At 40.3% G+C, this 16730-nt stretch overlaps 1 protein-coding gene across 3 annotated transcripts in view; it reads right to left on the bottom strand.

Annotated features, from left to right (window-relative positions):
• Positions 1–9303, bottom strand: part of THOC3 (THO complex subunit 3) — a 100777-nt gene extending 91474 nt beyond the window's left edge. For all 3 annotated transcript variants that reach the window (XM_045900913.2, XM_045900905.2, XM_064596549.1), the window contains exons 1-5: positions 8976–9303; positions 8049–8205; positions 6403–6607; positions 2567–2728; positions 2347–2447 (exon numbers count right to left, since the gene is read on the bottom strand). In XM_045900913.2, the coding sequence (XP_045756869.1) occupies positions 2347–2447; positions 2567–2728; positions 6403–6607; positions 8049–8205; positions 8976–9242 (892 nt within the window). In that variant the 5' untranslated portion in view covers positions 9243–9303. The remainder of the gene's footprint in view (positions 1–2346; positions 2448–2566; positions 2729–6402; positions 6608–8048; positions 8206–8975) is intronic.
• Between the last annotated feature and the right edge of the window lie 7427 nt (positions 9304–16730).

Genomic DNA, 16730 nt, shown 5'->3' with positions numbered 1-16730 from the left:
TCCTCAAGCAAAGAGAAACAAAAGCAAAAATAAACTACTGGGACTACACCAAAATAAAAAGCTTTTGCATAGCAAAGGAAACCATCAACAAAACAAAAAGGCAACCTACTGAATGGGAGAAGATACCTCCAAATAATAAATCCAATAAGGGGTTAATATCCAAAATATATAAGACACTTATACGCTCAACACCAAGGAAAAAAAAAAGTAAGCTGATTAAAGAATGGGGTGCCTGGATGGCTTAGTCAGTTGAGCATCCAACTCCTAGATTTCGGCTCAGGTCATGATCTCAGGGTCCCGAGACTGAGCCCCACGGAAGGTTCCACACTCAGCAGGGAGTCTGCTTGAGATTCTTTCCCTCTGCCCCTTCCCCCACACTTGCTCGTGCGCTCTCTCTCAAATGGGTGAATGAATCTTTAAAAAAAAAAAAAAGGGGTGGGGACAGAAAACCTGAATTGGCATTTTTCCAAAGAAGACATAGATGACCAACAAAATGAAAAGGTGTTCACATCACTGATCATCAGGGAAATGGACATACAATGAGATATCACCTCACACCCATCAGAATAGCTAGTATCAAAAAGAACAAAAAACAAATGTTGGTGAGGATGTTAAGAAGAAGGAATCCTCGGGGCGCCTGGGTGGCTCAGTTGGTTAAGCGACTGCCTTCGGCTCAGGTCATGATCCTGGAGTCCCGGGATCGAGTCCCGCATCGGGCTCCCTGCTCGGCAGGGAGTCTGCTTCTCCCTCTGACCCTCCCGACCCTCCCCCCTCTCATGCTCTCTCTCGCTCAGTCTCTCTCTCTCAAATAAATAAATAAAATCTTAAAAAAAAAAAAGAAGGAATCCTCATACACTGTTGGTGGGAATGTAAATTGGTGTAGCCACTGTAGAAAACAGTATGGAGCTTTCTAAAGAAATTAGAAATAGAAATACTATATGATCCAGTAATTCCACTATTGGGTAATTACCCAAAGAAAACAAAAACACTAGTTCAAAAAGATACGTGCACCGCTATGTTTACTGCACCATTATTTACAATAGCCAAGATATGAAAGCAACCGAAGTGTCCATGGATAGATGAATGGATAAAGAAGATATGATATATATATATACACAATGGAATATTAATCAGTCATAAAAAAAGAATTGAGATCTTGCCATTTGTGAGAACATGGGTGGACCTAAGGGGTATTAAGCTAAGTGAAATAAATCAGAAAAGACAAATACCATATGACTTCACTTCTACATGAAATCTAAAAAATGAAACAAGTAAATAAATAAACAACAGAAACAGATTCATAAATAAAGAAAACTGCTGGGCGCCAGAGAGGAGAAGGTTGGGGTGATGGGTGAAATAGGTGAAGTGATTAAGAGGTACAAACTTCCAATTATAAAATACGTCATGAAGATATAAAGTACAGCAACGGGAATATAGTCAATAATATTGTAATAATGTTGTATGGTGACAAATGGGGACTACATTTATTGTGATCAATGACTAATGCATATCTGTCAAATCACTGTCATACATGAAACTAATATACATTATATGTCAACTATACTTTGATAATAAAAAAATTATTCATTAAAAATAAATAAGTAAAGCTGAGGAAATTCTTTCGTAAAATGAATACTCTCCTCCCACTTTTCTATTTTCAAATTCTATTGGTTGTTTTTATTTTTATTTTTATTTTTTTTAAGATTTTATTTATTTATTTGACAGAGAGAGACACAGCGAGAGAGGAAACACAAGCAGGGGGAACGGGAGAGGGAGAAGCAGGCTTCCCGCAAAGCAGGGAGCCTGATCCAGGGCTCGACCCCAGGACCCTGGGATCATGACCTGAGCCGAAGGCAGACGCTTAATGACTGAGCCACCCAGGTGCTCTCTATTGGTTGTTTTTAAAGCAAATCACATGTATTTTGATAATTCCTAAGATTATAAAAAAATATGCATTTTTTAAGTTCACATACAGGCAAAATATAGAAAAAAAAGTATACCACAACACTAAGAGATTGTATTTAGAGGTGGGACCACAGGTAACACTTTTTTCTTTCTCCTATTTTCCATATTTTAAAAATTTCATCATGATAGAAGAACTAAAAGTTAATAATGATGCAAAATATTTTCCTAAATCACTTTCTTTCAGACCTGCCCCTTTCTGAACTCTTTGCTCCCTCATGACCTGACTGTAATGGTCATAATAAAGCTGTCTTAAGAAGAAAATTCATTTATGCTAATGAAGGTGAAGTAGTAATGTGAAGATGAAAACATGTGACAGGAAAAGTCCTGATGGCCACAGGTGACAGACAGAAGACTCATTACGGTAGTGAGGGTTTCCGTTACCTGTCTCTACTTCAGCAATGTCAATAAAATGATCTTCCGAGGCTGATGCCAGCATTTTCCCATCGTGGCTAAAACTGAGGGTCCTCACAGGCCAATCCAGCCTATAACAGAGTGGACAGAGGACACGTTAGAATAACCCAGTAAGAGTAGGGCACAATTTCACCCAAAATAAAATTAAATTAATATATCCAACAAGGAAAGTGCTGGCAGAGCTGCTTACCTGGAAAAGCACCGAACACAAACCAACTCATCCACATCCCAGAGGCTGACCAAAGCATCTGCACTTCCTGTGGCAAAGTACTTCCCCATGGGGTCAAACTTGATACAGATGCAGTTGGAAGGATGGGCATTGATGGACTGCACAGGCTTCAGCTCTGGGTAGCTGAGAAACAAGACAGAAAGCAATTAAACTACGGGAAGAGTACTATGGTACTAAGACGACAACAGGACACACTGAAGAAGAAAATCAAAGACAACAGAATAAACATCAGACTGTAATACAAACAAACTTTCCTGAACTTACAAAAAAAAAAAACAAAAACAAAATTAGATGATCATCAGACCTTTCTGACAGTAAGACTTTATGCCAAAAGAAAATGGGGTAATATATTTAAGATATACAAGCAAGAAAGGGGGCGCCTGGGTGGCTCAGTTGGTTAAGCGACTGCCTTCGGCTCAGGTCATGATCCTGGAGTCCCGGGATCGAGTCCCGCATCGGGCTCCCTGCTCGGCAGGGAGTCTGCTTCTCCCTCTGACCCTCCTCCCTCTCATGCTCTCTGTCTCTCATTCTCTCTGTCTCAAATAAATAAATAAAATCTTTAAAAAAAAAAAAAAAAGATATACAAGCAAGAAAATAGGAATCAAGGATTTTTATATCTAGAAAAATTGACTATCAATTATAAAGAGCTCAAATACTAAGCACAATTAAATATCTGTAAGTTTTATTAGTATGTAAGTTATAATAAGTATGAACTTAGAGAATACTGTTCCATGAACCCTTCCTGAGGAATCTAAAGAATGAACTTTGACAATCAAAATGACTAGAGATTTATCAGCATGGGACTGGTGATGGGCATTACATACACAGCTTCTGGTAGAAATTGTAGATGTAAAAGAAAGGCATAGTACATAGCAGCTCTACACTCTGATAATATATAGTATTAATTTTTTTAATGGAAGAAAAATGAGGAAAGCAATGCAAAAAGCAAATTTTACTATTTTAAGTAATCTCATTAGTGGTGGCAGTGGTAATACTGTTATTCTGAGATATCTCCATGGGTAACATGGAAAAAGGTATTAAGTAACTGTGGGATATTCTAATTCTATAATCCCTTGTGTCTTTGAGAACCAGAATACTCAAATACTCAGTTTTGAAGGAAAGAGTTATTTATAATATAGAAGATGTTTAGAAAATTCCACTAGTCCTGAATTTTAATTGGAAGTTATCAATATAAATTCACAATTCACATATTTTATCTTTAAAAATATACACATATACATCCTTCCTCTGTCCACTGGAAAGGTCTAGAAATAATGACCAAACAAGCAATATGGACATCCGTAGCTCCAATATCATTTCTCAGAAAAAGAACCCAGGGATTCTTAGAGAAGCTTCTGATTAAAGGTCTGAGGCAGGAAACATACAAGATGAACTTGGGATATCTGTCATACCAGAGAGCAACAAACTGAAGACTACTAGGATTATGTCAAAAAAAATGACTCAGGAACAACTTGAAGAGGCTCCCATTAGCTAAAGATGGGATAATTTGAGATTCCATAAGGATAATTACTCCAATAGACTGAAATATATCTACCATGCTTAAACACATGAGTTTATATTAAGTCTTAAAAATAAAACCTAGCTGATCATCTTTGGAGGCGACAGAGAACTAATTCATTATCTAATGAAAAAGGGAAAGAAGCATATATCCTTCCTTTTCTAAGCGAACTATATTCTTAAGTAACCAAACAGTAAATGAGAGGAAGTATCTTATATTCCAACAAATAAATAAGCATACAAAATCAGCAAAATCCAGACTAGGAGAATCTCTGCAGGTTAACAGTCTAGTTTTCCAACAGCTATATTATAAGTAAAAGAAGGATGAAGAGCAACCTGGTAGTTTAACACACTTAAAAGATACCAAGTTTTTTTAAGTACACAAAATTAGAGTATCTAGAAATGCATACTTGGTAGCTAAAACTATAAAGAAATACTATAAAAATCAAGATAGTGTTTCATTTTGAGGAGAGGGATTTAGGACTAGGACAAAAAGTACATGGATGGACTTCTGGGATGGCCAGCAAATTACTATTTCTTGACCTGGGTGGGGTTACACAGATAATAGTTCATCAAGCTATATGTTGTTTTAAGCAGTTTTCTGTGTATGTGTTTTATTTATTTATTTTATTTATTTATTTATTTATTTTAAGATTTTATTTGACAGAGAGAGACACAGTGAGAGAGGGAACACAAGCAGGAGGAGTGGGAGAGGGAGAAGCAGGCCTCCCGCCAAGCAAGGAGCCCGATGCGGGGCTCGATCCCAGGACCCTGGGATCATGACCTGAGCCAAAGGCAGACGCTTAACGCCTGAGCCACCCAGACGCCCCTGTGTTTTATTTTCTAATAAAAAGTCTTTAAAAAAAAAAAAAAGCGGGCGCCTGGGTGGCTCAGTTGGTTAAGCAACTGCCTTCGGCTCAGGTCATGATCCTGGAGTCCCGGGATCGAGTCCCACATCAGGCTCCCTGCTCAGCAGGGAGTCTGCTTCTCCCTCTGACCCTCCTCCCTCTCATGCTCTCTGTCTCTCATTCTCTCTCTCGCAAATAAAATCTTAAAAAAAAAAAAAAAAGCTATAGAACCCCAACTTGAATAAAATTCAAGCTGCGAAGCACAGATTTCCAGCTTTTTATATAATCTGGTCCCAGATTATATTTCAACTTTATCTTCCCTCTCTTCAGATACCTTATCTGCCACCATTCCCAGCAACTCTGACCTACCAACTACTCTCCATATAGGCCATGCTCATTGACACCTATTTTGTCCATTGTATGGTTCCCTTTTGCTGATTCTTAAAATTCTACTCAGCTTTCAAGGTCAAGCTCCAAAGCTGCATCCTTCAATCCCCAACTCCCACAGTCAATGTTTCCTTCCCTGGGATTCCAAACTCTGAGCCTCTCTAAAAGAACCTATTTCACACTGCCTTGCACTGCCCACCCAGAATAGCAGAAAGAATAGAGTGGACACACCTGAATTTCAATTCCAACATTTCATTCATTTACAGAATAAATATTTACGGAGATCCTAACTCTGTGTAGCAAGTATTAAGGTAGGCACTAGGAATTCAACAGTAAACAAGTTACACATGGTCCCTACCTTCATGGAATTTATAGTCTAATGGAAGATATAGATAGTAAACATTTATTATAGGGGCACCTGGGTGGCTCAGTCGGTTAAGCGTCTGCCTTTGTCTCAGGTCATGATCCCAGGTCCTGGGATCAAGCCCCACATCGGGGTCCCTGCTCAGTGGGGAGCCTGCTTCTCCCTCTCCCTCTGCTGTTCCCCCTGCTTGTACTCTCTCTGTCAAATAAATAAGTAAAATCTTTAAAAAAACAAACAAACATGTAATTATAATATAGAATGAGAAATGCTTCCAACAGGAAGTACATAAAACAAGCTTCTAACCTAGGGAGGTAGGAAAGTAATGAAGATGGCTTCCCTGGAGGGAAAGTGGTATTTAAGCACAGACTTTACGGGTACAAATTTGCCATAATTCAAGGTGCATCTAGTTCTAGTGCTCACCAGCTGACTAGTGATTTAAACTCTCTGAATCCCAGATCCTCATCTGTCAAATAAGACTCAAATAACAATCCCACAGAATTTCTGTGAGGACTCAGTAAATATAAGGTGCCTGGTTCAAAGGTGCTCAACAGAGGTTAGGATTCTTTATTACCATTTGTCCTTTAAGCTCCTTCAGGACAGACTTGCATCTAATTCATCTCTGTATCCACCACAGCACCCAGAGCAAAGATATGACAGTCTCTAAGCTAGAACCCCCTCACCTGAGGATGTTGATACAACCATTGCCATTTGTCAGGAAGAACATGTTGTTGTCATTATTCCAGGAGATTTCATTGACTTCAAACTTGAACTGCTCCTCTGCTTTGGAACGGTGTGTCTTGGCATCAATAAAGGTTACCACATCATCCTTGTTGCCTACAGCAATGGTCTGCCCATCAGGACTCCAGCAGATATTAATGTTCTCCCCTGGAAACCCAGATATAATCAGCAAGATACTGTTTGCCCATAATCTTGCAGAAGTTTATTTTTTTTTTTAATTCTACAAAGACCAGAGCTATCTCCAAACCTCATTCACTAACGTCCTAGTCGATAGAAGGGAATGACTACTTACTCACCAATTATGAGTCCAGCACTTTCATCTACAAATTTCCCCCATGGGTCCTCACAATAATTCTCTAAGGAACACTTTATTATCCCCATTTTACATATGAAGGTATGGAAGATATGAGAGATGAGCCAAAGTGTCAAAGCCATGAAGTAATAGAGCCAAGATCTAAACCAGATGACTCCAAAGCCTCTTAGTCTTACACCAGTACTTCCCAAACTCCAGTCATTCACATGCCACTCTCACAATTTTTGTCCTATCCATGTTAACGGCTATATTTCTTTATTCAAAATTTTTCCTAAAATTGACTCAAAACAATTTTAGTTAAATAAGTTTAGCTTCCATTTAGCAATAAATTCTATGGGCTAGTTCTTTTTTTCTGGTAGGCATTAAAATATATACACAGCTGGTTTTTAATGTTCATTCATGTACCACCTAAATCACTCACACATCACTCGGCTGTCTACTTGGAGAAAGCACTACAGCATTCCACCTCCAGGAACAAGTCTTGTCAACAAAGTCCAGTGGGCCACAGTGAACACATCAATTAAAAATTTCATCAACTTTATCAATTCTATGCTGCATATATTTTCACACTTTATTCTCTACAATGTATCTTAAAATGCATCAGGATGCATCTCAAAATTTTTGGTTTATCATGGTTATCTAGAAACTTTCTTTTCTTTCCTAACAACATATAAAATATTGGTACATCTTATAATCAATGACATGTTAGTCAATAAAATATAATAAATGGCCTCAAGGTTTATAGGACAATACCTGGTGAAGAATAGATTCTATAAATGTACTGCACAACTTCCAGGTCATTTTCTCCCAGACCACCAAGACCATTCATTCCCAAGATCAGCCATTCCAGCCTATCAGCAATTTCCCAAATTCTCCATACACCTGCACATGCAGCTCCCTCCTAGAGCTTCCCCTCACCCCTCATCCACCCACTGTACCATGACCACTAAATCCCTATTAACTATTTTGCTAAAATTCTGTGAGGTCTTACCTGCCCTAACAGACAGACTTAAGCATTTCCATTACAGGTATCCATCTTGTAGACCTCTCCAGTATAAGATGAACCATATCATATTATGTTGGTTTTTTTTTAACACACATGTCTCTCTCCCTGCACTAAAACTAGTACAGGTCCTGAGAGCTGGGGATTGTCTTATTCAGCCCAGGATGTCCCATACCTAACACAAGGCCACACTTAGAGAAGATATTCAGGAAATGCTTATTGAATGACTATAAATAGCTCATCTTCCTATTGCCCTCTCTCCAAAAAGTCACCTTTAGTGTTCACAGTGGCAATGCATTTTGTAGTCCTCACATCCCAGATGCGAATGGTTTTGTCTCCAGATGCTGTGACAAAGAGGTCAGGATTACTTGGATGCCAACAAAGCTGGTCCACACTATCCCCATGTCCCCGATAATTGTTTTCTTTTACCTGCAAGAACAGAATCCAAATGTCACTTCACACATAAGTACCTGCCTCCACATGCAACTTCTTAACCTTATTCAAACCAAGGTACCTTGTGGCCAACAAAGATCCAGACAATTTAAAAGAAACCAGTCCTTCCACACCCCTTCCCCAAAACTCTTCCCAATACCCTCCTCCCTTCCTCTCCAATCACTCTGAATTGTTCTGAGGTTTGGATTCCCACACCAATGCCCTTACTCTTTCGCTTTCCCTGGCCTTCCTCCTTATTTCTGGTTCTCCACACTTAACTCTACCACCAAGGTTCCCAATCTTCTTGCTCACTCCCACAGGAAGCCCTATTATTTTCAAAGAGGCCCTCCTTACCACCATAGGGACCCCACCACCACCACAGCCCCTAGCCATTCCTCACCACCACATAACTCCTTCCTACCACTCTCATACACCCTCACCTCACTCCAGTCCCATCTACCCTCCTCACCACCAGTCTTCATCCTCTCCCCGCCTCCACTCCCCGCTCATCTTTACACCGTACTGCTACACTCCCTCGCACCCCCACCTCCCTCTTATCACCACCATCTTCCTCTCCACCACACCCCCTCCAGATCCCTAACTACCAGCCTTGTCACTCCCACACTCCTCTAGCACAACCCCCTTATCCCCACACCCCTCTCTTTTCCTTGCCTCCACCCGCTTTCCACCCCCATTCTATCCCTCAATACCACACCTCGCTTTACCACAGCCCCTCTCTCTGGCCTGGGCCGGTCCCGCCAGCTTACCAACCGGTCCTTCTCCAGCAGGAATACGCTGGCCGTCTTGTCGAAAGACCCTGAAGCCAGGCGACGCCCGTCGCAGCTCCAGGCCACCGAGTGCACCTTGGCGCTGTGTGCAGGGAACTCGCGCGTCTTGCTGTGGCCGCGGAACAGCTCCTGCATTCCCAGCACGTAGCGTGTGGGGCCGCTGGTCACTGAGCACCAGGGAGCCATTGAACCAGGACCGCTCTGGCCCAGCGCCGAGGGCCCCATGGCCGCGGCAGCCACCGCCATGGCGAGCTCCCAGCCACTCGCGTTGCCACCGCCTTTTTAGCGCCGTCAGTCCTGCCGCCGCCGCCGCACGCATGCGCCTGGAAGAGCAGCTGCTCCCTGCACAGCCGCAATGCAGGCCATCCGGGAGGGGACTACAAATCCCGGCATGCAGCGCGCGCGCGCGGGGGCTCTCTTTTCAAATAGGAATGATTACGATTTAAGTTTCCTTCACAGTTAGTGATTCTGAGGTTTTTAGGGCCTATTTCCCCCTTACCTACCGCCTGGTAGATATATTTGTATCCCAGTTTAATTAAAAAAGAAAGCCAACGCTATCCTTCCAAACCTCAGTTCCCCATCAACAGAAAGACTTTTTTTCCCCAGGGTGGATCCCCACCTTTCAGTCCCCTCCCTTAGAACTGAAGGCCCTCGACTCTCCGACTCTCCGGCTGGAGAAGGCCCAGCTGGTGAACTAGAGGTGTGTGGGGGTCCAGAGTGGGGACGGGAGAGATAGAGAAGGGGTCTGGGGATGTCTTTAAATAAACAAATTCTCCGGAGAGGGACAGAGGCAGAAAAATGTTCACCTTTAGTCCAGAAGGCTGATCTATAGCCTGCATAGTTCCAGTAAGGATGAAAAGCGTACTGGTTGCTACATTCTTTTTTTTTTAAGATTTTATTTATTTATTTGACAGAGAGATAGCATAAGTAGGCAGAGGGAGAGGGAGAAGCAGGCTCCCCGCTGAGCAGGGATTCCCCACGGAGGTGGGGCTCAGTCCGAGGACCCTGGGATCATGATCTGAGCGGAAAGCAGCCGCTTAACCGACTGAGCCACCCAGGTGCCCCCTGGTAGCTACATTCTTAAAGGGTCTCATGACTGCCTGTATATCTTACCAATAATTAATATGAAACTGAATGATAAGCACCAGAGAAATCTTTCAGAAAGTTTTATGAGTAGAAATTTGAAGAAAACATTTATGATCTAATACTCCCTGCACACCCTGACCCCCTTGAGCAGTAACCATATAACCACCAGCTTCATACAGCAAAAGTGCAGCTCTTTCTACCCACAGGCCCTATCCCCCATGCCACTTAAATAAACTTACTAAGTTGCACTGTAAAAAATCTCAAGAATTCTTTCTTGACCATCATGTTCAATGATCCAACACTACATGCACATGATTAGATATGCAAAAACATAAAAGATACAGGGTAAAAAGTAAATGTCCACCTATGTCACTCCCCAATAATAACTGGATTATTCCCACCTTTCTCACACCTACCTTACACCACAAGTCCAGCAGTTTCTTGCTGAAGAAACCACCGATGAGCTGCCAGCGCCAACCAAGGCCCTAGAGAAGGACTGTGGGCTGGGGGAGGGTTTTGGTGGTAAGCAGGTGGCTGGAAATTTGTTTAAAAACAAATTTTGGGGGGAGCACCTGGGTGGCTCAGTCAGTTAAGCATCCAACTCTTGATCTCAGCTCAGGTAGTGATCTTAGGGTCTTGAGTTCAAGCCCCTCACTGGGATCCATGCTGGGTGTGAAGCATACTTAAAAAAAAATTTTTTTTTTAAGGTAATATGAGCACTTGGGTAACAAGTGTAAAAAATACAAAAGGGGGGGCGCCTGGTTGGCTCAGTTGGTTAAGCAACTGCCTTCGGCTCAGGTCATGATCCTGGAGTCCCGGGATCGAGTCCCACATCAGGCTCCCTGCTCGGCAGGGAGTCTGCTTCTCCCTCTGACCCTCCTCCCTCTCATGCTCTCTGTCTCTCATTCTCTCTGTCTCAAATAAATAAATAAAATCTTTAAAAAAAAAATACAAAAGGGAATAGAATAAAAAGTAAGTTTACCACCTGTGCCCCCAAAATTCCCTTCTGAAAAATATTAACTTTTTTCTGTGGTCTTGCAGAGATAGTTTAAGTGTAAATAGCACCTTTGGAGAGGTAGATAGATCTGTGTATATCCTTCCTACACCACCACCCCCTCCCTGAAAAAAATGGTAGCCTTCCTTACATAACTTGTTTTCTATAGTAAACACACATAAATAATTTATCAGTATATGCAAACGTCTCATTCTTCTTAATGGATGTAGTCTTTAATGACATGCATGTATAATAGTTTATTCAACTGATCCCCTTAATGGATATTTAGTGTCCATGAATTTGCTTTTAGAACAATACTGCAGTAAATAAGCCTATATAAATTTTATTGTGCACATATGCACTTTTTTATTTAAACAGATATTGCCAAAATACGTATGAAGACATTATAACAATCTCCATTTCCTTCAGCAACATAGGAGAGTGTCTTAAGATCCTAAATACTAAATGAGGCCACATGTAAAGCACATAGCTCTGAGAAAGGCCTTAGTAAATGAGGCCCTTCTCTTTCCCCATTTCCCTTCTTTACCCCACTACAACCACAAATTCTTCAAAGCATTTTAGACTTCAAAGAATATCAATGAAGCTCACTAAAATCTTAGGGTAGGAGACTATTTGGTGTCTAGTTTTCTCTCCTTAAAGTTTTATTTTCAGGTATTGTCTTCATATGCTGGCTTTTTTTTTTTTTTTTTTTTTTGCCTACATACACAGAGGATTTCTATCTCCAGGTTCCAGATAAGGAAACTAAAGAACAAAGAGGCAAAATGTCCTGCTCCAGATCACATGGCTGCTATTGGAAAGAGAAAAGATTAGAACTCAGCTGTTACTGACTCCAAAACCTACACTCTGATTCTCAGTACCTGAAATCTCTGTGTTATAAACATAATTCTTTGTATTTCTATATTAATTTTGTATTTTTGTATATTATGTGTGGTTTCTATTTCACTTTCCCTTGTGTTCTTTTTCTATGTTCTGTAAACATCAATGTTAGAACCTCAGTTGTGATAAATATATCCTGCTGCTCTTCACTGAGACAGAACCTAATACAACTGTTTTGAAGTTGGAATAGCATATGTGTGGGGGCTATGTGATTGAAGCCAGAGAATCTCAAAGGAGAGATAAAATTCAGGGGATCAGAGGCATGGGCCATTTTTTTAAACTTGTATTTAGAAAAAATCAGATTTACAGAAAAGTTGCAAAAATAGTAAGAATGCTGCTAGTCCTACAGCCCAGATTCACCTAGTTTTGGCATTTTATTCTACTTGCTGTCTCTATACATATACATATCTTTGGCCTAAATGTTTGGGAATAAGTTGCATATATCATTATACCTTACCCCTAAATTTTTCAGTGAATATTACCTAAGAACAACATAGTTATCAACTTTGGTAACTTGAACAGTAACATAGAACTTAATCTACTGTCTGTATTTCAATGATGTCAATTAGCCAGTAATATCCTTTAGAGCATTTCTCCAGTTCAGGATCTAGTCTAGGATCTGATATTGTATTAATTTGTCATGTCTTCTTAGTCTCCTTCAATCTATAAAAATCTCCCAGCATTCTGTAACTATTATGATATTCACATTTTTTGAAGAAAATAGTTGATGGACTATTATTATAGTCCCTTTGTCACCAGAATTCTCTTGCAGGAGCTGATCTTTGCTCAAACTCCAAAAAATATTTTTACATATGGGAGTCTTTAGATTTTTATGGTCACTCAGGGCAGAATCAGGACATAAATAATAAAACTAGAGATGATAGGATGTATAGAGGGACTATTCAAGGGGTGAGGGAGACATTCTGCAGTGAAGGAAGAGTAGAAAAGAAAGAGGGAGGCTGGAAGTATAAGTCCTTTGATAGTGGGGGACCTTGGAGAACTGTTGTTACAAAAGGAAACAGGAAGGATCCTGTCACTCCAAGCAAAGCCTCAACATGTAGGTGTGTATCAGTCAGGATTCAACCAGAGAAGAAAACTAGTAGAAGATATATATTAAGAGACTTATTGCAAGGAATTGGCTTATAAAACTGTGGATGTTAGCCAGGCAGGTCTAAAATCCACAGAGCATGCCATCAAAATGGGCAGGTTGGAACTCCTGGACATGCACTTGGAAGGTACTGTCCACAGGAAGAATTTCTTCTCTTAGGGGAGTCTCAGTCCTAGCTTAAAGGCCTTTCAGCTTATTGAATCAGGTCTGCCCAGATAATATAAATACTCTCCTTTACTTAAAGGCAACTGATTATGGACTTTGATCACATCTATAAAATACCTTCACAGAAACATCTAGATTAGTATTTGATTGAATAACTGGGACTGTAGCCTAGCCAAACTGTCACATCAAAAAGACCATCACAGAGTAGGAGAGGGCAAAATAGACTCATTACAATACTCCTGGGCAAAATAGACTCATTAAAATTTTCAGATAACTGAGGAAATCAAACTACAGAAAGGATACAGAGCTTGAGTTCAGAAGCTTAAAATTTTACTTATGAAGCTGATAGTATTGTAACTCTATCATATACTTAGCTAATATTGGGAACTAAAGCAGATTTTTACAAAAAAAAAATGACCTCATTACTTACTGTAAGAATTGTTTACAGAAGATTCTGGGAAGATGGTAGAGTAAGAAGAACCAGGAATCTGTCTCCCCACCTAGACAACAATTGCACTAGAAGAATCTGTCTAATGTAACTATTGTGGAACTTTGGAGATTATTGAAGGCTTGCAACTTCCAGAAGAAGATTTGGACAGTAAATTACAGTTAATTTAAGTCAATTTCAGCTCTTAGAACAGGAACAGCTACCTGTCTCCCATCTCTAGCACCATGGCAGGCAGCTGCACACATGTTCCTGGAAAAACCTGCACACAGCTTGCTGGAGCCAGGGTGGGCAACAAGGACCCTGTCCTCCAGATATCAGGGATCTGTGCTCTGATTGCTGATGTCTATTTCTGATCACAGAGGTGCCAAGAGGCAGGCGGCCACTGTTATACCTCCCTCCCCCTTGCTGCAAGGCTCTCTTCTGGCTGAAGTGACATCCAAGGGATTTAAAGGTCAGTGCCTTTTTACTCCCTCCTTTTGTTTTTCTCTCTTTCTCCTTTTAGAAGCCAGGCATTAAAGACCAGGAAATTCCAAAACAACTGCATATATGGGGAAAATTAGAAAGTGAACACATGCCCAGGGAAAGGCTCAGAAAAGACCTGAGAAAACTTAAGTTTATACTTCGGGCTGATCCTCACAGAGGGAGAACCTACAACAATCAAAAACAGGAAGAATAAACAAAAACAGTAACAACAACAACAACAACAAAAACAGCTAACCCTGGGAAACTGGGAGAATTTTATTTCCAGAGTTACCACATTTAAATGTCCAGTTAAAAAAAAAAAAATCAGAAGCCATACAGAAAAACAGAAAAGTATGTCCCATTCAAAGAAAATAAATGATAAACAGAAAATTTCCATGAAAAAAGACCTGATGTCAGATACACTACACAAAGCCTTCAAACAACTGAGCAAACAACTTGCTCAAAGAATTAAAGGAAGATATGGAGAAAGTCAAGAAAAAGAGATGTGTGAACAAAATGGAAATACAAATAAATAGAAAACTTAAAAAGAAACCAAGAAGGTATTCTGGAGATGTAAAGTAAAATAACTGCAATGAAAAATTCCCTACAGGTGTTCAAAGGCAGATTTGAGCAGGCAGAAGAAGGAAACATTGAACCTGAAGATAAGATCATGGCCATTATTGAATCCAAGAAACAGGAAAAGGAAAAGATTGAAGAAAAGTGAACAGAGTGTAAGGAACCTGTGGGATACTGTCAAGTAAACCAGCATACATATTATAGGGGTCCAAGAGGGAGAAGAGAGATAAAGGGGCTGAGAAAGCACTTGAAGAAATAGTGGCTTAAAACTTCCCAGGTTTGATGAAAGACAAATATAAACATCCAAGAAGCTCAACAAACTCCAAGTAAGATGAACTCAAAAAGAACCACACCAAGACAGATTATAATTAAACTTTCAAAAGCCAGAATGGATACAAACAAACAGAGACTCATGAAACAGCAAGAGAGAAACAACTTATCACATACAAAGGATCCTCAATAAGATCATGAGCAGATTTCTCATCAGAAGTTTTACAGGCTGGGGTGCCTGGGTGGCTCAGTTGTTAAGCATCCACCTTTGGCTCCGGTCATGATCCCAGGGTCCTGGGATCGAGCCCCGCACTGGGCTCCCTGCTCCGCGGGAAGCCTGCTCTCCCACTCCCCAGCTTGTGTTCCTGCTCTTGCTCTCTCTCTCTCTGTCAAATGAATAAATAAAATCTTTAAAAAAAAAGAAGAAGAAGAAGAAGTTTTACAGGCCAAGAATCCTACATCAAACAAAACTGTCCTTGAAAATTGAGAGCATAGGGACACCTGGGTGGCTCAGTCAGTTAAGCATCTGCCTTCGGCTTGTGTCATGATCTCAGGGTCCTGGGATCGAGTCCCATATCAGCTCCCTGTTCAGTGGGGAGCCTGCTTCTCCCTCTGCCTACTCTCCCCTTGCTTGTGCTCTTTCTCTCTCTGACAAATAAATAAATAAAATCTTAAAAAAAAAAAAAGATTCTTTAAAAAAATAAAAAGAAAATTGAGAGCATAATTAAGACATTCCTAGATAAACAAAAGCTAAGGGAGTTTGTTACCACTACAGCTTCCCTGTAAGAAATGCTCACGAATCCTACAGGATGAAAAGAAGAAACAATAAAAAATAACTCAAAACAGGGATGCCTGGGTGGCTCAGTCAGTTAAGCAGCTGTCTTCGGCCCTGGTCATGATCCCAGGGTCCTGGGATTGAGTCTCACATCGGGCTCCTTGCTCAGCAGGGAGCCTGCTTCTCCCTCTCTCTCCCTCTGCTTGTGCTCTCTCTGTCAAATAAATAAAATCTTAAAAATAAATATAAAAAAATAATAAGTCAAAACAATATGAAGAAATAAAGATCTCAATAAAGGTAAGTATATGGGCAATTATAAAAGCTAGTATTTTTGTAACAATGGTTTGTAACTCCATGTTTTGTTTTCTACATAAGAAACTAATGCATTTTTAAAAGTTATGAGTCTAAAAACTAGTGTTATTGTAACTTTTTTTTACCTCCACATTTAGTTTCCTACATAAATTAAGAAAATAAAGCACTTAAAAGAATTACTAGTTGGGCGCCTGGGTGGCTCAGTTGGTTAAGCGACTGCCTTCGGCTCAGGTCATGATCCTGGAGTCCCTGGATCGAGTCCTGCATCGGGCTTCCTGCTCGGCAGGGAGTCTGCTTCTCCCTCTGATCCTCCCCTCTCTCATGTGCTCTCTCTCATTCTCTCTCTCTCAAATAAATAAATAAAATCTTAAAAAAAAAAAAAAAGAAAAAAAAAGAATTACTAGTTTATGTTTGCGGACACACAATTCCGTAACATCAACCACTAAAAATGACAAAGACAGAGCTATTAATGGAGCAGAGTGTTACATGTTGTTGAAATTAAGCTACAGTGTTACAACTTTGGGATGTTAACTGTAATGCCCGGAGTAACTACAATGAAAATAGCTATAGAATATATACAAAAGGAATTAGAAAGGAATTTAGATATTTGGAGATAAAAATCAAACACAAAAGAAGACAGT

The sequence above is a fragment of the Mirounga angustirostris genome, unplaced genomic scaffold (genome assembly GCF_029215605.1).
Source record: "Mirounga angustirostris isolate CCGP_5_RB_7025 unplaced genomic scaffold, mMirAng1.0.hap1 SCAF_7, whole genome shotgun sequence".
Classification (NCBI taxonomy): domain Eukaryota; kingdom Metazoa; phylum Chordata; class Mammalia; order Carnivora; family Phocidae; genus Mirounga; species Mirounga angustirostris.
This window is presented reverse-complemented; position numbering and strand designations above follow the sequence as displayed.